This window comes from Homalodisca vitripennis, chromosome 6 (assembly GCF_021130785.1).
Source record: "Homalodisca vitripennis isolate AUS2020 chromosome 6, UT_GWSS_2.1, whole genome shotgun sequence".
Lineage (NCBI taxonomy): Eukaryota > Metazoa > Arthropoda > Insecta > Hemiptera > Cicadellidae > Homalodisca > Homalodisca vitripennis.
This window is the reverse complement of record NC_060212.1, coordinates 53,916,029-53,937,783: the sequence shown is the minus strand read 5'-3', so window position 1 is coordinate 53,937,783 and position 21,755 is coordinate 53,916,029. Positions and strand designations below refer to the sequence as shown.

General features: G+C 32.2%; 1 protein-coding gene across 2 annotated transcripts; it reads left to right on the top strand.

Annotated features, from left to right (window-relative positions):
- The first annotated feature begins 13,876 nt into the window (after positions 1-13,876).
- Positions 13,877-21,755, top strand: LOC124365188. 2 transcript variants are annotated; one of them, XM_046821143.1, is made up of 5 exons: positions 13,877-13,930; positions 15,666-15,809; positions 16,327-16,401; positions 18,928-19,091; positions 21,120-21,755. In XM_046821143.1, exons 2-5 carry the CDS (start codon positions 15,717-15,719, stop codon positions 21,712-21,714), a joined length of 927 nt encoding a protein of 308 aa, XP_046677099.1. In that variant the 5' UTR covers positions 13,877-13,930; positions 15,666-15,716; the 3' UTR covers positions 21,715-21,755. The 2 variants fall into 2 exon arrangements, with proteins under 2 accessions (XP_046677099.1, XP_046677098.1); XM_046821142.1 differs by having other exon boundaries at positions 13,891-14,093.

Below are 21,755 nucleotides of genomic sequence, written 5' to 3'. Positions count from 1 at the left end.
ATAAGTTTTTCACATCAACTAATTAGAACCACCATGAGGCAGGGTAACATCTAAACGAACAAAATCTATGTGTTGATCCAAGGTGAGAAAATAATGCCGGCACTCGAGGAAATTGGTTGTTTGTAAATAAACCATTCAAGAATCTTTCGAGACGTTCTAAGCTCCCGTCTCGATGTAGACTTCTATCTTTGAATTAATTTTCTTGCCATTCCATAAGGATGGGTTTGTCTTCTTTGTATTTATAATTGAAGTTTTCTGTTAAAAAAGACTACTTTACTTGTACTTTGCAATATATTTAACACGTTTTTGAATCGTACACAAACATTGATATAAACATATCGATGAGCGATAAGTGCGTTCAACCTACACTAGATATCGTCCGCCTGAGTTCTAAAATTTTGTCGGTTTCCACTCCCAGAAACGATGAAATTTCTATGGCGAACCGTAAAACACTACTCATTCAGGAAATACTGTACCGTTAATTAGTTAATTATATTTCATATAATTTAAATTTCACAACCTAGTCAGCCAGTACAATTTAATATTATTTTTATCCAATGTTCCGGAACTAAATTATTGGACGGAGTAACTACCTAATTGGCACGCGTATGAATATTTTCTTCTAACCCTTCGTAGCAGCCCAACTACGTGACCGATCAGACCTCGCGCGTTTTGTCCGTAAGTACAGTTTATCTTTTCGTATTATTAAATTAGCCCTTTGATGCCAAACGTATAAAAATGAATGTAATGTAAATTATAGTTGTGAATAGTAAAGTAGCTTACCCTTGAAGATCTTTTATTTGCTTGATTGAGATAGATAAAAGTTGTGGCGTCGTCCTTATGGCGAACACGTTGTTATAATAAGTAATTTGTATCATTAAATGGCTAATACCGTCGCAAATTTGTTTTAGGCGAGTTCACGTAGCTCACGTAGCTGATGTATCTCACGTGTTGTTTTAGTAGATAGCTACCATTTTCCCAACTTCTACTCCTCTTCTAGAAATAACCGTTCTTAGACTACAGCTTCAATGTCTCGTGCCAAGACGCCGACACCCGGGTTGTGAGTCTACATATTGCGAAGGGAAGTGAAATCTTATTTTTTTATAAAGTAAAACATCGTAGGCATAATTCCATAGAACATTGGATATTTTAGGCCCACCTAGCAGATATACATTTTTAGTTCTTATATTCTAATTGGCAGCAACGTGGCATTACATACTTTTCATTTACCATCTAAAAGTGGCGCCTGCAAGTTTTCATAATTAAACTGAACTTATAAGTAAACTTTGCAATTCGAGTATTTATTACTACGACCTCAGAAGTCACCACCCCCATGTGTTATCGTCATACGGTACAATACTTTGATAAGTTCTTGAAAAAGTGCAATATATTTTTATTTGCTTCTAAGGATTTTACCGTTCCAAAGGTATTGGCATAAAAGTAGCTAAACAAACTTTAACATTGTTTATATAAAGAGAATTTAGTTCCCCTCCAAAGAATGATTCAGTGGTAAACAAGGTTTAGTAAAATATCCACAATTTGAAATAAACTAAAAATCTGGTACGGATCCCGGGTCGTGAGAGAGATTGAACACGAAATATCTTGGATGTAGACTAGTTTCGCATAGACTGATAAAAAAATCTCTGAAGATATGTTTAAAATCTATTATCATCTCCTAGTCAAACAAATTTGTTTCATTCTTGTATGAGTTTCCGTAATCACGTTTAGATGCTGGCAGTGAATTTACGTCAGAGCAATGTTCAGTGAGAGATGACTGTAGCCAAATCAGACAAAGACAGAGATTAGGTAGAGTAATGTTGTCATTTGTACTGTATCCAATATACTCCCACACCCCCGTTTGGATTTATAAAATAACGTTTTTACCCTGTCAACGATTCCAAAGTAATGTTGGTCTAGTCAGAGAAATGTTCAATATAAGATAAGCTTAATAATCGTATTAAATATACTATAATACCCGTTTTAGATTAATAAATCGTTTTGATGCTGGCAGTGAATCGTAGGTAATGTTGCTTAAGTCAGAGTAATATTCAATCAAAGATAAGCCTGATCGGTTGTTGCGTATTATACCGTATCCAATATTCTCGAACAATACATTTAGATTGATAAAATAACATTTTGATCCTGGCAGTGAATCAAAAGTAATATTGTACATATCAGAGTAATGTTTAGTCAAATATACACCTCATCGGCAGTGCGTTTTTGTATCGTATCATATATACTCTAACACATGGTTTTTGTGAACGTTAACTTTAGCTCCCATTCACCTTTATTTTATTGCAGCGTCTGGAATATGACGTATATAAATTTCTGTGATCAAAAAGATTTATAATATTTTCTCTAAAATAAAACTTTTTGAGTTTACATTATTTTGCGCGTGAGACATAATCTGATATAGTAAATTGTTTTAGCAGATAAGTATTTCATTTGCAGTTGCAGTTTTAGCATACAGAATGTGATAATTTAGTCAACAGGGTATTGAATCTATACTATACCGGAAATCTTATAAGTTTAAAAAAGACTTTCAATTCAATACATTTGTTAGTTAATATATAATTTTAATGTGTACAATGTTCCAATATACAATTGAACTGTATTTGGTTTTGAATATTGGCCCACTTCTGGTTTAAATGGTATGCTATAGATGGTATGAGTAAAAATCACTCCAAAAAGAAATTTTTACAAAAATTATAATAACAATAATTTATTTGTAAATGTGCTAAATATTGATGAATATTAAAATAGAACTAAGTAAAACGGTATATTGATTCCTATGTACGTGGTATAAAAAAAATTTCCTGTCTTGAGCGATGTCTCGAGAATATAAATCTGTAAAAGTAATAATATAACTAGATGTATAGTAACAGGCTCTGATAAATTTAGAGGTCATGAGGGATGTCTTTGACATCCTAGTGGAATGCGATAAGCATTATCTGATAAGGTACCTTGACCTGAATGTCAGTAAAAACTCTTAAACGTTAGCTGTATCTTTGCCGGGAGAGCTGCTGTGGGCGTATTATTGACTGTATGTCGACTGAAGAGATACATGTACCACTCGATCTAAGCTATGAGAAAATGAGCTTTCATACAAATCCCATGCCTTCAGATCAATAAGATCTCGAGGTAATCCGCTCAGTTATAGACTACACTAACGCTCATACCAAATGTCATGAAAAAACACGTATCGTTATCAAACCTGCTAATTGAAAGTCCCAAGTCAATACCTCAAATCATTTTTGAGATATTATGAGGACGGGAAGCTTTGCAAACGCTCAGTAAAATTTTATAGACCAAGATATGCCATTATAAAAATCGATTATGTCTTAATAGAAATGAGTGTTCTATAGCTTCTTGGGATCTCATTATATCCTTTGGATGTGCGTCTGTCTGCTATATAAGAGAAACGTTGCCAGTCCTTCGAGGGATAGACTTTGATATTATTAAAATATAATTTCATGTGTTAATGTATAACATGTTAAAATCTCAAATGAGTGTTCTGAGTTTGTTTACATGAATGAGATTATTTGAAAAGATCATATAATTTGCTTGCATTTCCATGGACGCAGGTTTCACACACACACACACACACACACACGCGCGCGCGCGCGCGCGCGTGTGTGTGTGTGTGTGTGTGTGAATTTTTTGAGCTATATGAGTAATATATTATCTCAAAATTATAAAATTAAAACACATGTTTAATGTGCGCATGATCAATTGTAAACCCCTCGTCAAAAGAAACATGAGAGTCGGACAGAAGGTCCGGGCCCGAGATCGTGAACCCAGTTTCCGCCTCTTGAAAAATAGATAAGAAATGGCATCGACAGTTTTATTACCGTCACTCCTTCACTCCCTCTCCCTCTGACCAGCTGGGTGCAACATGTGTCTGTAATGGCCTTGGTTCTGTGCAGTATTATCGTTTTCTTTTATTCTCTCTAGTCCGGACTTGCAGATAAATGATCGGTTTTTTATGTAAAGAGTACTTTTTCAAGTGTAGTCTTATGAGAGTTCCTCACCCCATATTTTTATCCTAAATGTTTGGGTGTATGTTTAGTATTATGTTTCAAGGTTTTTTGACACTTTAATAAAATAAATAACAATCTGAAAACTAAAGGTAAATTTGGATCTAATTATTTTAAGTACTTCAATATAGTTGGAACATAATTGCTAAACAAAGTCCTAGTATGTACTGATTTGTAAAATGAGGAGTTCTTAAAGAACTATTGCCACACTATCGTGATTGTATATTACCTTTTATAGGATTGTTAAACTATTGTTGTAAATTTTGTATCCTTCTCAATAACCAGAACTCTGTACCGAACTTAAGGGGTTTTCTGTATTTCTGAAATTTATCACTATGATCACTATGATAGATTTTAATTGAATGTACTACTCATTCTGACATCACACTTCAGATATGGATTTTGATAAGTATACGTCATATCACGAACCTCGAAAAAACCTTCAAGATGTTGCATGCAAATTTTCAAATCTATTGCTCATTTCATTAGGCTGCATGCATTAATATGTTACATGTTAAAATTTCATGGTAACTCATGTAAAAATCTTCACGAACCTACAGCCAAATCTCATGCAGTGAGTAACGTGCACAGTTATTGAACTCGATGATGCCCATACGGAAATGGAGTTTCAAGTATATAGGTCAATCCGTTCGTGAGTCAACGTGTGGATAGACAGATAAAAATTTAATTTAATCAGCCTCTCGAGTGACAGGCTAAGCTTTAACCCAAAATAAAAAATGATTAAAATCCACTTAAATAGATTGTTATTTTAATGCAAACAATCAAACACTCGTTACATAATGAGAGATTGGATCTGGATGTGACGTAGGATTGTATGAGTTGATTATCAACAGTCTACTACCAAATTTCCTCAAAGAGTGTGAAATAAGTCTTAAGATTCGTAATCCTTTTACAAATGCAGTTGGTTTCGTAATAAGATACATAACAAAACTGAATCTAACAACAATAAAGGCTTCTAATGAGTTTAATTAATTTTTAACAATAAGTAACTCTACCTATTTCCCATCAGCAGTTGAATTAAGAGATTGAAATGATGGAGGATAATGAAGCGATTAAATTTGATGGACACTCTAATAGGTTTACCGACAAATTGAAGAATGATAATGCGTTTCTGAGCTACTTTCATCTCATTAGCTTTCTATCAGTTGCATCAGTTCAACCCATTTTCAACTGATGAGAGTGCACCGATGTTTCAATAACTTTACAATTTAATCTGAAAAAAAATGTATAATCTTAGTTTATTTAATACGTAATGTACAGTTGACGAACTATTTACATACTCGTAACTGTATAAAAAACTTTATATGTGTATATAAATTGTGAAGTTTATATGAAAAAATGACAAACAAAATATTATGGTTTTAATGTTAATAGTAGTAATGTCTTTACCGTGATCCTTGTAGTGGGAAACAATAAGGAATAAGTGTAGATTTGAATGAAAATGTTATATGCACACACAATATAGTAAAAGAGTTTCTTCTTCTATTTTAGCTTGACATTTTAGACAAGGGTAGCTCCTAATCACAGTTGATAATCACCCTAATATTGAAAACTCCCGTTACGTAAATACTTCATTCACGTAATAAGATGGAGAATCAATAGTGGAACGTGTAGCTAAAAAGTATCCTGCATATGACCACCATAGCCAGCAATTTTAACGCCCCCCAATAAAGTGAATCGTCGTCAATTGAAAATGAAAGACTATTATAGTAAGGAGTATTTTTATTTACTCAGTGTCACTACTTGAGGTGATATTGCCATTTTCAGAACGGCAGAGCAGTGACTGCCTAAGCTGGAGTTTGATTGCCTCTGGCAATAAAGTATTAAATCTATAAATGCCATGGCACTTTGGTTAGAGTGGGTGACAATCAGTGAAGGTGTGCCTGCTAATCTAACATCTCGCAGAGAATCATCAAGCAGAGAGTTCTGATCTTCTCACAGACTGCCAAATTCTCTCCACCCTGCTTACCCTCTATTAAAGGCTGTGGTGCTGTGTGTAGAACCATGCACTTGCCAACATTCAGTCAGTCCATTGATAACCGACCTTACGAAAACTCCCTCTGTCTTAGTTCACCTGATCTCTTCCATCTGCCAAGATTCATAAAAAATATGCAATTGGGAGTCATCTGCATATAAATGAGCAGTGGAACTCTGTATGAACGCTGAAAATTAGATGAGAACAAGTTGTACAGAGTTCGTCTCAGACCTTGCCGAACACCTTTTTTCTCATCAACTGTCCATATATTTCACTTCCTAGTCTGGTAACTTACTGCCTGTTATTTAAGTAAGACTTCATCCGATCGACCACGTTATCACAAAATCCATAGTAATACATTTTTGCAAACGACATCTCACAGTGCATGGAGTCAAAAGCTATAGAATAGTTCAGTGGTAATAGAGAACTAAATCTGCGAAGCATATTATATAATTAATCTTTTAAATAAAAATGAATTGCTGATGTTGCTAAGCGCTAATCTCAAGAACGGCTAACAGATTTGGCTAATTATTTTTTTTCATATTTGTATTTTATATAAAAGTTATGAATCTTTGCATATACAGAACTCAAATCCAGTTGGTTACCTTTGGAATGTGATACTATGTGGCATTTAAATGTAACTTTCAAAGAACATGTGGGTAGACACTAACATGCCTCAAAGAACTATTTTTTCCCAAACTACAATTCGAATAGAATCAGACTTCTGTCACTTAACAATTATTATAAACGATCATTTTGAAATTTTTAGCTTAAATTGAAGCATTTTTCAATCATTCCCCTACACCGAAAGTGCAAGTGCCAGAAGTAGATTTGATTTACATCGAAGTAGTCTATTGAAGTTTATGTATTGTATTTTTTTGGGCGGGTATAGAAAGCAAAATGAACCTCGTACACTAGAGGTAGGTGTTTTTCAATGTAAGTAGATTTTCGAAACCTACATAAATTAATTTCCTGGTGCAATAATATAAAATCAACTGTGGAACTGTAAATAAATTAGGCCGTAAGCGAATTTAAACGGCAGGAACTTATACATATTGACCGCATTAACTTTTCAGTCTTAGGTAATAATGTATATTTTATGGATCGGGTTTAAAAAGCCATATCTAACTATAATACTTAAAATATAATTAGACCAAAATTAAGCTAAAATAGCTGAAAGTTGGCGTTGTTGATCGACTAAATATTCCACAATTTATATGTAATATTTTATCTAGGCACAGGAAGACTGAACAGTCCGTAAATTTAATTTATGTAAACCAGAAATGCATACTCCTACAAGCGTATTACATACAATTGACATTCACGTTTAACATACAGGTATTTAGTCTCTTAGCCATTGATACTGAAATAATATTTACCTGATATATGTCTACTTCTGTTTCAAAAATATCTGAAGGTTCGACTGTATTACATCATAAATACTTTCACTAAGAAGGCTATTTCCTTCAATTCGGTAACAGCTAGTTATAAATAATTTATGAATGAAGTAGATATTTTGTTGAAAATATTCCCTATAACGAATACAACTAAATATAAGTTGTTGCCATGGTAAGAACAAAAAGTATTGTAATAAAAATAATACTAAACACGTGGCCTAATAAACAATGTGGACTAACTTATAGTCTGTAAGCATGAGTTCTGGAAAATATTTCAATAATTTATAAACATGCCAACATTTTTATTGTATAGTTTATTGGTATGTTCTAGGATAGAATGAGTTTATAAAACCATTAAACTGAAGCATCACACCTTTTTTGAATGAAAAGTGATTCCCTTTAGGGAATAGTCAAGAAAGCAAGATTCTTTTTCTTCAGAGATTGCAAGGAAATGAGAGATCTACAACAAGAAAACATGTAAACAGGGTCATTTCTGCTTCACGGCAAAAATAAGAACAACATCATACATTTTTGTAATAAACTAGTAGGTCGGTACTTTGTAATATTTTAACTCAATCAATAATGTGTATTGTAGAGTGTGTGAATATATATACAACTCTCGACAGACTGGCATAATTATCGCGCTCTTAAAAGTATAAGTGTTTTTACAATTTAAACTTAAACAGTAAATGTATAAACATTGAAAATAATAACTTCTATGATTCATCGGCTTGATATGATTTATACAGCCCGGATTATAAATTGCAAAAACACAAACAAATACTGGAAATATGTTTTCAATAACTTATTTATACTGTACATAACTATTAGTTGCAGTGAGATCACAAATATCAATTGAAGTGACAAACATAAACATGAAATTGTTAAAAATAGTATTTTTTTAGGATTGATATTGTTTCTTGAAACACAATATTAGTGCTACATCCTTAAATTATACGCCGTATATCTAAATATGAAGTGTACCATAGAAGGGTACAAGATATTGCGGCGATATGCCATAAGTTAGTGACACGAGAAATCAGTATTAAATATATGCAATCTAATCTCTTCCTCAGATGGTTAGGCTTACTTAACTAAAATAACTATAATCAATTCGTACGTATAATGAACAAAGTTTACGAACGCGGGTTAATACACATAAGTCAGAAATAACTATTTTGTGTGTTGTGTTGTTTAGTGAGTGACAACTACCACTAAGTCATGCACTTAGAAAAACAAACAGTAACTATTAAATATATATACAATGTAGCTCAACCTACACTATGGAAACCATACTTAACTATCTACACAAGTTACTAGTATACCAATCAGAAAAACCAATTTGTTGGGAAACATGAAATCTTCCTGCTCTACTGATCAGTTGCTATACCTGAAAGAGTAGCAGTGGATTATAATAGTCAGTGGATATCGCGGTAGTTATACATAAAAATAAGATATTTGATTTATAAAGAATATTGGAGTTCATAAGCTTGATATAGTTTATAATATATGCTTGATTTCACAATTAATTTGGTCACTTTATTCAATGAAGTATTTACATATATTTCGATTAAAACAGTTTTTAGAGTATTACTAACCAAAAATTATATTTATGGTTTACAAATTAAATTATTTCAAATATTGACTGATTTAAAATCATTAATCTTCTCCCTTTGTAGACAATGAAAACACAGTTTAATTAGTGTTTAAATCAATTCTACAACAAAAGGAATTATTTTAAAGTAATTTAATTAAAATAGACTTAAAAAGTCTTTTTTTTATTTAATTTTAAATTAGGTTAAAATATTCTAAATTTTTTGGATCGCCTAGCATCGTAATGTTTTCTAGTGACGGAGATAAACTATGGTTAGTAAACTTTAAATGTGAGAAAAAGTAATTAGTTATGTACTTTTGTTTGTACCGGCTGTTTAAACCTATTTTTAAATAAAATCATAGTATATATGAAATGCATAACAAAACATGTTTCGAACATTATTTTACAAAGAATCATATTGTGTCTAGTCGCATCTCTGACTTGCTTAGGTAAAGAGAGTCTGTTTGTATTTTTCTGTTAGATGTTTTCATTTTCTCAATAAGTGAGTTTAAATTGTTACATACCTTAGGATTGATGTAGTTTTCTTTTAGTATACAGGTTTGGCTTAGATCATTGAGAAAGCAATCAACCTATCCTTTCTACGACCGAAAGTTTGAATTGATTTTGGCAAAATTGCAAGCATGTACTAAAATATTAATAGAATGAGTTTAAATACACATAAATTAGTAAATTTTCAGGACATTTTTTCTAGTTGGTTGCACCACAGTGTTGTTTGTTGCTAACAGTTTCAATATCAATAGCCGACACAAACACGTGTCCCACGTAAAAAGCGAAATGATATGTTTAACTTTGTAACTTTGATGGAAGGGTTTAATTATCTATGCCAGAAGTGATGTTTACTTGTGTTACAAACAATAGATGACACCCGTACGTTGCGTGTTATGTTGCGGTCAAATGAACCTTCATTAGGAGAAGCTGTGCTCTTTGTCCTCTAACATAGCCTTAGCAGATTTTAGTTAACTTATAATAGTCTGACATAACCTCAGCAGTTCTAAGCATCGAGTTGTTTTACCTCTGCTCGGTCGTCCTTTATTACTGGTTTTTGTATTAATATTTGTAAAGGTACAGACTATGATTGCGTATAAATATATAATACATCAATGGTCAATCAATATATGTATACGTTTTTTTATTTGTATTTCAAAGTGACTACCTAAATTGCGTTTCCCAAAGATATCCACAACAGTATGAATGTATATTTGAAAATTCGTAATGTTATTGTACAACATTTCAAAGGGATACAGAAATGCGAGTATAACAGGTAAAACATATTTATTACAGTCTGATTTATTTGAGATTGCAATAATTTATATGTCACCACATTCTTGAATAATACCTTATATAAAAATAACTGTTGCCCTCGGCTTCGCACGCAATTTACTGTTAAAAACAATACACTATATTCACGTATTCTTTTTCTATCACATTATAAACATTCCTGAGATAAGTGATAGTCGTTCCTTCGTAAGCCTCTTTGGCGCATTATGATATTTCCTGCCTCTATATTTCGTGGTTTTTCCAAGGTGTTGATAATTAGTTATTCAGTACAATATATGGATGAATCTCGATAAACTAATTATGATATAAATAATCAAATTCGGTCTGTTAAAATTTCTGTGTAAGACATTTCCTGTATTATTGTGGAGGTTGGCTTGTGCTCAGACCAAGAAAATGTATCAACGAAAACCAAGTTTGACTATAAAGCGCTTTTTTTCGGCTCTTTTCATTTACCTTCGATCAATCAAATTCGATTACCTTATGTGCAAACATTCACGGCTTTGTACAATGAGGTTGTTTTTTATGGCGTTCAATAGTAATTTCACTACATTAGATAGTTTATTGATCAGTGGTGCAATATAAATTTAAAATTAGGCATTAACTTATTCAATGAAATCTGCATTACACTACCGATCAAGCACTTTACAATAATAATTTTCTACATTTTAAATGTAAACAAATGTTTCTGCCTCTTTGGTGAACTTCAGCTGAAAATATTCACAGCTGTTAAGTATCAGTTCACTTTGTATTACGTGTCGCAGCGCAGTCTGCCGTTACGAAGGTAAAACATTCCAAAATCAACAACAATTTATAAATACAAATTTAATTAAGTAGACTATTTAAATAGGACCAAATTGTGACACATATACATTCTCGAATCCCCTTCAAAAAACATTTCATCAAAATCGGTTAAGTCGTTTAGGAGGAGTTCAGTCACATACACACGAACACAAGAAATATATATATATATAAAGATTACCACTGTTTATATTTTAATCTCCTGTATTATGTTTAATGTCTTTTATTATAGATATAATGTTTAGTAGTAAAACAATTCAATGGTTGGCTATGCTGTTGCACAGGACCTGTCTAAGAGTGACGACAACGGCTCGGAATACCAGCGATCTAATTAAAATGCGACTGGCTCTTGACATTCTAAAAACGCACAAAGACCCCATAAACTAAGGGTTGAAAAATTGATGTTGAACTTGTTGACTGACGGTGGACGGGTTTAAATGCAAGCCATTTTAAATGTTCGATATTACATTATAAAATCTGGAACAAGTGTACTTGAAAAGGACTTGTAATGTTTCACATCGCGCACATTCATAACCATCGGTGTGAAAATCGTGAAAACAGCCGATCAATAGAGAGGCGCGTCTGCTTCTGACCAAATTAAATTTTTCTGAAGGATATGCTTTTTAATGATGTAAAAGGAAAGTTTATAATTAACCATTAACGTTTTCAGCTACCAAATGATATGCTTCTACTCTAAAAGTATCAAGGTCTGCTTGAATTTATTATGAAAACAAACAGAAGGATACCCTTGAAATTATGCAACTATAAACATGTGTTTTTTTCTGAATACGACCAAATATTAAGCATCTCTATATTGTTCCTCTTTTATTGTTGTATACCAAAATATTGCCTGCAGCACTTTTTGGTTGAACCATGGAAATACCCGATGCAAAAATTGACTAATGGCTATGGTAGCGTGATGATGAAACGGTCTCGGGTTGAGAAAATAACTAATTGGACGACATATAAAAAACAGCAATTAAAAACGATACTAAACATAATGTTTTTGTTTAAAAAATCATATCTCTAAACTCATAAAACCTACCTGACAAAAATAACATAAAAAAGGCAAACCATCATTGTATAATTTACACATAAACGATGAAAGGTGAGATTTGAATGGTCAAATTAAGATGTACTGTTTTATTTTCAAATGATTAACAGCTTAGTCCGGTATAGTGCAAAACAAACTTTATAATAGTTTTTTTTTTCAATTTATTTAAAATTTACGCGTCATATAGGCGTTGCAATACGGCAAGTGTATTACACACAAATGTACTAAAGATTTATGAGAAAATCGGACTTTTGTGTTTGAATATTTTGCTCGTGGTGTACTTAGTAGAAGGCAAGTTAACTTTATATTCTCGTGACAGTTTAATAATTTTAACGTCACCAGAATATAAAACTTTATAAAGTCTGACGTCATTGACGTAGGGTAACATGGTGGCAACAAAATGAAACGAAAGTGGGGTTTTCATATTATTAATTTATTGTAGATGAAATCACAATCTTATTGCTACTCCGCATCTTTGTGTTACAAATCTATGATCTGTTTGATACTTTATGTTTCATTGTTAACTCATTTTTAAGAATTGGTAATTAATACGGCCTAATTTCGACTGATAGTTCACTGATCGTTTGATCTATAAAGTCTCTATTAATATCATTTTGAAGAAATGAAGTTCCAATTGTATCACGTTGCCGTCATCCCCATTAATATGATGGTCTTCGAACTGATAATTACCTGGTTTCTCCAAATAAACACCAACTTTATTCAGTTTTCAACTATAATCTCAAATTTCCTAACAACATTATAAATGCGACAGTCCCTTTGTTTGTTTATTTTTCTTCCACTCAAACTATTCTATCGATTGTAATGAAATTTTACTTGGACATTCTTACGGTCCCAGGAATTAATACAAGCCTATTCTTATTTCGAAAGTTCCTCTGGGCTATTCCGCACTGGCTTTTAAAGTAGCGAAATCTTGGACATTGGTCTTAAAGTTATGAAATATTAATTGAGGCAAAGCAGTGTAGTCTAACTTTTAACACACATTTAAACACTATTATGAAACACAAATTAGTTGTATTTTGACGAAACTAGGCTTTTCAGAGCTGTGTAACCTAACTATAATAATATATTTATTTTTCTTATCGAGAATGAAGCACAATCAGCTATGGAACAAAAAAACTAAGATCTGAGTAAATTAAAAACACAATACTTATAAACTGTTTCACTTTTTTTCTTGTTCGTGGCAAAAAAGCAATCTTAAGATTGGCGTCGATAATACAATTCCATCGAACCAGAAGTGCTCATACAGCTATAAAACCTGTGAAATTGCTTAAGAAGCCGAGGATAACGGTTAGTAAAGATATAAATATTTACGCTATGTACGTGTTTAAAAGATAACATATTTTACTCAAAAACCAGAATAGAAAGTTTTGAGTCCATCTCATGTTCATCAGTACTAACTTTCATTTTAATATAAAATTTACGTGTAGCACAGAGATGGTACGAGACACTATAATCCAAATTTAAAAAAAAATGTTAAATTTTGAACCACTACATTATACGCAAGACGAAATAATTTTAAAATTAAAAGAAAAGTAGGAACTAAAAGAACTTAGGCAATTTCAAACTTGTTTGTCTTTGCTGTAAAGGTTACGCTTCCATATGTCGACTTTACCAGTAAAAACTACCGAATCTTTTGTACAGATCAAAGGTGTTTTCAGTTCAGATAAACATATGTTTTCTCGCGAACATAGCTACCATAACCAAACGTAAACATGCTTTTGCTCTAAATTACAAGTAAGTAACAAATTATAGAGGGAAACACATTCTTGTAGATCAATTAACTGTCTCATTAATTACATTAAGTAAATTTGGATTAATAGTACATAATATGAAGGAGATCACAGATAAAAATCTAAATGAAATTCCGGAAGACGCTTCACAAGGCAATATTCCAAATGTACGTATTTAGAACTTATTCTTCATATCTAATATATGCTTTATAACTAAGATATGCTGTGCTCTACCAACTAGTATTACTGCACACATATGTATAAATCTGAGCAAGGAAGAACTTGAATAGCTTATTTCATGTATATGTAGAGGGTTGTGGTTTAACCTACGCAGTGTTTGAATCTTACGGTTTTAAGAGCCTTCTCCGTCAGAATCTTTTTCCCCAAGAATTCAGGTTGGTACTTTGGGATTATACCGACCACACCCAGACATGAATCGTTATTTGACATCTTGCTTCTACTCATTACTAGATTAGCGTAGAAGAATATTTCGTAAATATGAAACAGGAATTGTCTTATCGCAAACCCCTACCCATCCTCAGACAAAGGTCAAAGTCGAGCGGTCTAGTAGATAACGTGATTGCAGAGTCTTGCCACCCGTTCAGCTGGTGCGTCGCTTTGTTGTACTTCCGTGATTTACCCCCACATTTCTCCAAACACAAAAATTCAACAAAAACAAACATTACCAAACAAAAACTAAACTCTTTATTGAAAAAACACACTAAACTTGTTTTTATTATTGATCACACTCCGCCACCTATGCGCGATGCGAGTGACTCCGGCCATCAGCGCGGGCTACGGCAGCACCTTTGATGCTGCCGTAGCCCGCGCTAATGACAACGAAAGAAAAACATCCCTCGAGAGAGTACCTATCAGTAAAATATCAAATTCTAGAGGGGCTGATCAGAAATATAAATTGAATTGTAATGGAAAGGCAATTATGTACCGTGCAAAAATCTTACATAATCATGTGATGCCGCGCGGCCTGCCGTAATCAGGATTCTCGAGAAAGATAAGATATCAGCGACAAAAATACCGAACACAATACCTGGAAATGCTTGTTGATTGATGGAATGTTAGTCCAGTTACCAAACTACATCGTTTTATAACGTTATAAGTTCATTGAATAAAGTTTAAGCGTTGGGGGCATATAACGGAATCTGTCCCCATTAAAAATTATTGATAATCATTGTAAGTTTGTAATTTTGTAATAAAAGAGTTGTTTTTTCGTTTTATCATGTTTCTTTCTATACATTTATATTTTTGTCTTCTTCATACTGGTGTGGTCGATATAATCCAAGTACCTTCAGGTTCGATATTATAGTTAGTTTGTTCGTTCTTTAAAGTCTGTCAACTAAAACAGTTGGTTGCCCAGTTGCTTACGTTATACAAAGATGATATCGAACTCATGATTTTTCTCGAGTCGCACTAAATTAGTGAAGCCATTGATATAGTGTAGTTTATAATGAAGCCAGCGACCTGCAATGTTGTGTTGTTCTTTTATTGTCTTTGCACGAGCTGTTAAAGTGATCCAATATTTAAATAAACAACCAATCTCATGATATTTTATGTTACACCCGGTGTCTTTATGTGACTTAAGCAAACTATTTAGATACTTAATCAAATATGTCATGTAGAGTGCAGTTTTTTTGTAGTTTTAAATGTTTATAAAGAATGAATTTTAGAGAACTTTATCATCATTATCTTTAAATAATAGAGAGATATTTTATTTTTTGCAGCCAGATACATTCCAAAATAACGGTAACAGAGACACAACCTATGCTAAGACCATGTTAAAGGAATTGCTGAGATTTGACGTTCATCATCGAACTGAAAAGGACTTACAGGAACACGTTTCTCGACTTCGCTGTTTGGTTAGAAAGGTATTGTGTCATCTTACAACTGTTATCACTATAATTGGCCCAAACTAATCAATACATTTTATTATCAAGGGGACGAGTATGCCAAAAACAATTCAATTACATGCTTACAACAGTGTTGACACTTTAGTCACAAGTGAATACAATCATAGCAAATACACAGAGTTTATACTATTATTTTGGTAGAAATGCAATACTTTCCATGATAAAGTTCTACCAAGTCAGACGTTTAATCTTTTATGAACTGTTGCATTTATTGAACGTTAATATTAATTGATATAAAAACTTAATATTCTCAATCAAACAAATCTAATCAATGTATTATAACAAAATTAACTGTATTTAAAACATTTATTAAGCTGGCTTTTAACATTTCCTTAGCTTAAAGCATAGTCAAATATAGTGTATTGATAGTTCTATAACGTTTTAATACGTACCAGTAAAAGAATTTGATTTATCGTAAGTTGTATATAATTTGCACAATATATGTTTTTATAAACATGAGGTACTTGTCTTGCAGGTGGTTCTATTGCTGCTGGAGAAAAGTTCTCTCCGTAAAAATCTGGAGGAACAAAGAACAGTACTTACTCTGCAGGTAGTTGTCGTACAAATCTCATCGTATTGTATTAGGTTAAAACAGTAATTTTATTTAATATTTCATCTCTGAATTATTATAATTTATAAAAATGCATAATAATAATTACCCTTTTAAATTGAAACTATATTACATTCTCAAAATTTGGTTATATTTTTATATTGAGTAGTAAAATTTTTTAGAATTTGAAAGGCTACTTTATTCATTTTAGTACGCTACTTTCAAAACAGTTTGAATTAATAACTCTAAAAACAATTCATGGGTGTTTGAAATTGCACGATCATTTTGAGATATCATGTACGCATAAATACGTTTTAAAGTATTTTTTCAAGACTCGTTAATCATTAGTTTAGACCAACATCCAATTTTTTCTCTTTATTGTACTGTTTTCTGGATTTGTTTTCAGTTTTATGATTAGAAGAAAATTAAAAGCCAAGAGATAAACATTTCAAACTATTTGTGTGTGCATATTTTAATTTAGAGCTGGATGACTAGTACAAACCAGCCGCTCACAATTCCAATATTTGGAATAACATGCATGAATACAGCCTCACTTGATGTAATACAATTTCCACTCTGTGTAGATATATTTTATTGTATAAAAGTAAATCATAGTTTTATTCTTGTCGTTGCGTATTATAAAATAACTTTGTTTTCGTTGGTATTTCAGCACAACATGAGAATTAATTGTGTTACTGCATTAACTCTGTGTAATGGAGTTGATTGAAAGCATCCTGTAAACTACAAAGCAATTTATTTATTCTCTTTATTGAGACAACACTTCTATTAGTTTATTTACAAACAGTCACCTGTTTTCCTACATTGTTGATAATAAATTTTATGATATAGTTTTTAATGATGCCAGTGTCTTGTACGTATGAATATATCTAGCGTTACTTCACACGATGAATACTATTGTTTAACCGTTCAGTTTATTACACTTGTTAATGTCGTTATAATAACTACGTCTTGTATTATACAAATCGTAACAAATTGATAATTATATTAAGAATCAGTTAGTTTTAACAAATTAAAGGAATAACTTGTTATAATATTTGAAATTTATACACAAGTACACTTTCTTTAAAGATAAATAAATATTTTTCATAAACAGAGATATATTTGTCGATTATTAAACGATTTATGGTACTTTATTTTTATTCAGAAAAGCATTACGTTATAAATCTATTACAAACTAATTAAAAATTCAATTTATGCAAGGAGATTAAAATAGGTATGTAATAACAATTTCTGCTTGTGCATCATACATAATAACGTGTCTGATTTTCATGCGTTATTGTTACTTATTGTAAAACATGAGATGATAAATTTAGGTGTAATTACCGCTTGTATAACGTACATAATAACGGTGTCTGATTATGATGCGTTATTTTTACTTAGTGTAAAACGTGACATAACATGTTTAGATGTAATTACCGCTTGTATAACGTACATAATAACGGTGTCTGATTATGATGCGTTATTGTTACTTAGTGTAAAACGTGACATAACATGTTTAGATGTAATTACCGCTTGTATAACGTACATAATAACGGTGTCTGATTGTGATGCGTTATTGTTACTTAGTGTCAAACTAGAGATAGTATATTTAGGTGTAATAACTGCTTGTATAACGTACATAATAACGGTGTCTGATTATGATGCGTTATTGTTACTTAGTGTAAAACGTGACATAACATGTTTAGATGTAATTACCGCTTGTATAACGTACATAATAACGGTGTCTGATTATGATGCGTTATTGTTACTTAGTGTCAAACTTGAGATAGTATATTTAGGTGTAATAACTGCTTGTATAACGTACATAATAACGGTGTTTGATTATGATGCGTTATTTTTACTTAGTGTAAAACATGAGATAACATGTTTAGATGTAATTACCGCTTGTATAACGTACATAATAACGGTGTCTGATTATGATGCGTTATTGTTCCTTAGTGTCAAACTTGAGATAGTATATTTAGGTGTAATAACTGCTTGTATAACGTACATAATAACGGTGTCTGATTATGATGCGTTATTGTTACTTAGTGTCAAACTTGAGATAATATATTTAGGTGTAATAACTGCTTGTATAACGTTCATAATAACTGTGTCTGATTATGACGCTTTATCGTTACTATTCAAACACGAGTTAATATATTCTTATACCGAGTTGTAATTAATACTAGCCCAGCGTACATGTGATGTGATTTATAAAATATTCACTTCTAACATTCGTGTCAGTGGATACCTGTTCAAAACATAAGATACATGACCAATTTTATGAAAAATTAATTTTACTTTTTTGTCGAATGAGTTTAATTCTATGAAGATTTTATTTACAAAGTTTCAAATAACAAATAAGGGGTAAACATGGATAATTTTTCTATTGCTGCAGAAATAATATATAAATATAAAATAAAATAATGTAAACAATTTTACTTTAATGACCATACTCATTATTATATTATTAATGTGACTTTTTCTCTGAACATTTATCATTGGTGAACAATCGGATTGCAGTGCACCTCGCTGAAGAATCTAGTAGCTGTCACGAAGGACCTGTTGACTTTGAGAAACACTGAAGTCGAGCAACTCTATAAAAATATAAAAATTATGGAGGAAAGAATTAATTTGGAAAACATTAAACAACAAAACATTCTTAATACTTTGTCTGAGTCTGCAAGGTAGGTATTCTAACTTGTAAGTAAGGAACAGTTATTAACTTTTGGTTGTGTGATGAATATAGTATATTATACTTTGCGTATTGGAATTAAATTAACGAGAGCTCTTCATTCTTCACTTACTCAATGTTATTAATTCTACTGTGAAACTGTATAGAACTGTGAGCCGACCATCAAGAATCATATCAAAACTATATCAGAATTTTGTACACTTTTGTAGGCTACCTTTTTGTACCACAAAAATAAAATTTTGATTCAATCTCTGAGAACAGTGTTATTAACCATTTAAAAATCAGCTTACAGGTCTACGTTTTGAAGAAAAGTCGTAAATTAAAATAAACTACACCATATATTTGTTACAATTTTACAATCTTTTGTAACACCAAATTTTATTTTTGTACCAGCCAAATTACGGCTCAGGAAAATGAATGTTGCTTACCATGATGGTAGAGAACTGGTCGTGCCATTGCCCATGCACTGCTGGTTGCAGCTGATATGTTGCAGGCGCGTGATGCTCTGTCACTTGCTAGCAGTGGCTAATGTTCATGTTTATTGTTACTCATGATATATTTTTTGCTGTTTAGGGTGATTTAGTTTAATTTTTGTGCACGTGAATCATACTTTCCCATACCGGGTTTTGTAATATAAGGATGGTTTAAATTGGACGATTATAATTAGATAATGGCTATGAATTGTTTTGAACATTTTACCGAAGACTGCTTTTAAATTTTCTTAAACGCTCTTTAATGAATTACCCCCCAAAATCTTACAGAAATAAAAACAAGATGCAGCCCAGACAAGAAAAGCATTTAAAAGTCAGCGCACAGATCTTCGTACAAAAAAAGAAATATTTATATCGATTCTGATATTTCATAAGAGCTTTCAAATAATACCATACATGCCAGAAATCGAACAGATTCGTTATAATACTGTATAATTAATTTTTTGAAATTTCAAAATGCCCATGTATTACCTAAACCATTGTTATATTATTCTTTTACATCAAAATAAACGCAGTACAAAATGCGTTTTTTACATCGGCGCTTGAACTATGCATTTACAATTGGGTGGTCTGAATTTCCCAGTATAAACAATACCTAATGGTTGAACTGGTAAGAAGATTCAAAGTTGGACTCCGTTTTTGTTCATAAGAATAGTACTTGAACATTAATTATGAGCACTGGCCCACATCTACAATATAAGTCAATCTACTTCTAAAACACTATATGCTTACTGAAACTAGTTTCTGGCAGCTACTCACCTCTAGGACCACTCAGCGTCTGGAAATTCCAGCTTATTTTTATGAATGTTATTTATAGTTATTTTACAGGTATTTGTAGTTTAAATTTTAGACACACTGTTAACATATTGTATATTTATATAGTGAAATTATAAAAATGCACAGTTCTCCACAAATTCATAACGGACTATCTGTTAATAGAGCCTGTTGAGAAACAAAATAAATTATTACAACTCATGCTCAAAATTAAATGAAATACAGAAAACCATTAATTTTGAAGAAAAAGAGTTTCACTTTTGAGGATGCACAGCTTTTATTGGGTCTGACTCCCTTTCTCATATTGGCCATTACGTAGCACATGTACATTGAGAAGTGGTGGCTTATGGGAAACTTTTGACGATCTTTAGGCCAAAACACTGCATTACGCACCAACAGATAGTGTCAAATTCCATTTAGTTCTTGATACTGGGCAACTCCCTTACACTCGCGTTACTAGATAAACACTTACAGTTATTTCAGAGAGAAGAAATATTTTAATATAAATGTTGACTTGTTTATTGTGTACTTATTTTCAGTCATGCATCTTTTTTGACTGGTACTATGAGCTTACGGACTCATAACTTATACTCATAATTGTTATGAGATTTAAGATGTATTTCTGAATACTGTGGAGTAATATTTTTTTCACGCAAATATACACGAATATTTTATATTATCATACACGTTTTGAGGCAAACAACTACAAGGATATAAGAGTAAATAAATAGTTACATGAATGTTATTTGTCACAGGTTGAATGAAGACATTAAAGCACAATACCATTGTCAAATAGAGATGTTCAACGACCTGCGAGCTAGGTACAAGGAGAAGGTGGCGCTCCTGGCGGCCGAGAACACGCAACTGTCAGGGTTGTTGGTGGAGCAGAACATTAACATGGTAGGAGATGGAAGGGAGGGGAGACATTGTGACAGTCCTGAAGAAACAAGAGAAAGTAAGGAGTTATCCGATGTATCCGGTCAAGGTGAACCAAATGAAATATTTACTGATTTAATAAAACACACATGTGAAAGAAAATCGTTATGTGAGATTCTGACTAATAAAGAAGAAAATATAGCACCGAAAGTTCCTAGCATTGATATGCAGTCTAAATCGTGTCCTGATGATATCACCGATAAAGTAACGGAGAAACAAAAGGGATATGGAGAGGGAGAAGTACAAGGAGGAGTAATAATGAAACTCGAGGGTGATAACGAAGAGAAGATTGCCACATCGGGACCAGAGATCATTCAATCTCAGGAACTCACAGAAAATGTTATGGACAAGGAAATAGCAGAACACACAGGACAGGGGGAGGGGGAGACGTCTTGTCTTACACCTGATATATGACATGTTTACACTTATTATTAAACCCTTTGTTTGATTAAAAA

Excerpts from the sequence above, each read along its gene's own strand:
- LOC124365188 (XM_046821142.1), top strand. The coding sequence starts at position 14,025 with ATGAAGGAGATCACAGATAAAAATCTAAATGAAATTCCGGAAGACGCT. Across the intron at positions 16,402-18,927 it reads GAACAGTACTTACTCTGCAG|TGCACCTCGCTGAAGAATCT; the intron begins GTAGTTGTCGTA and ends ATCGGATTGCAG. Across the intron at positions 19,092-21,119 it reads ACTTTGTCTGAGTCTGCAAG|GTTGAATGAAGACATTAAAG; the intron begins GTAGGTATTCTA and ends TATTTGTCACAG.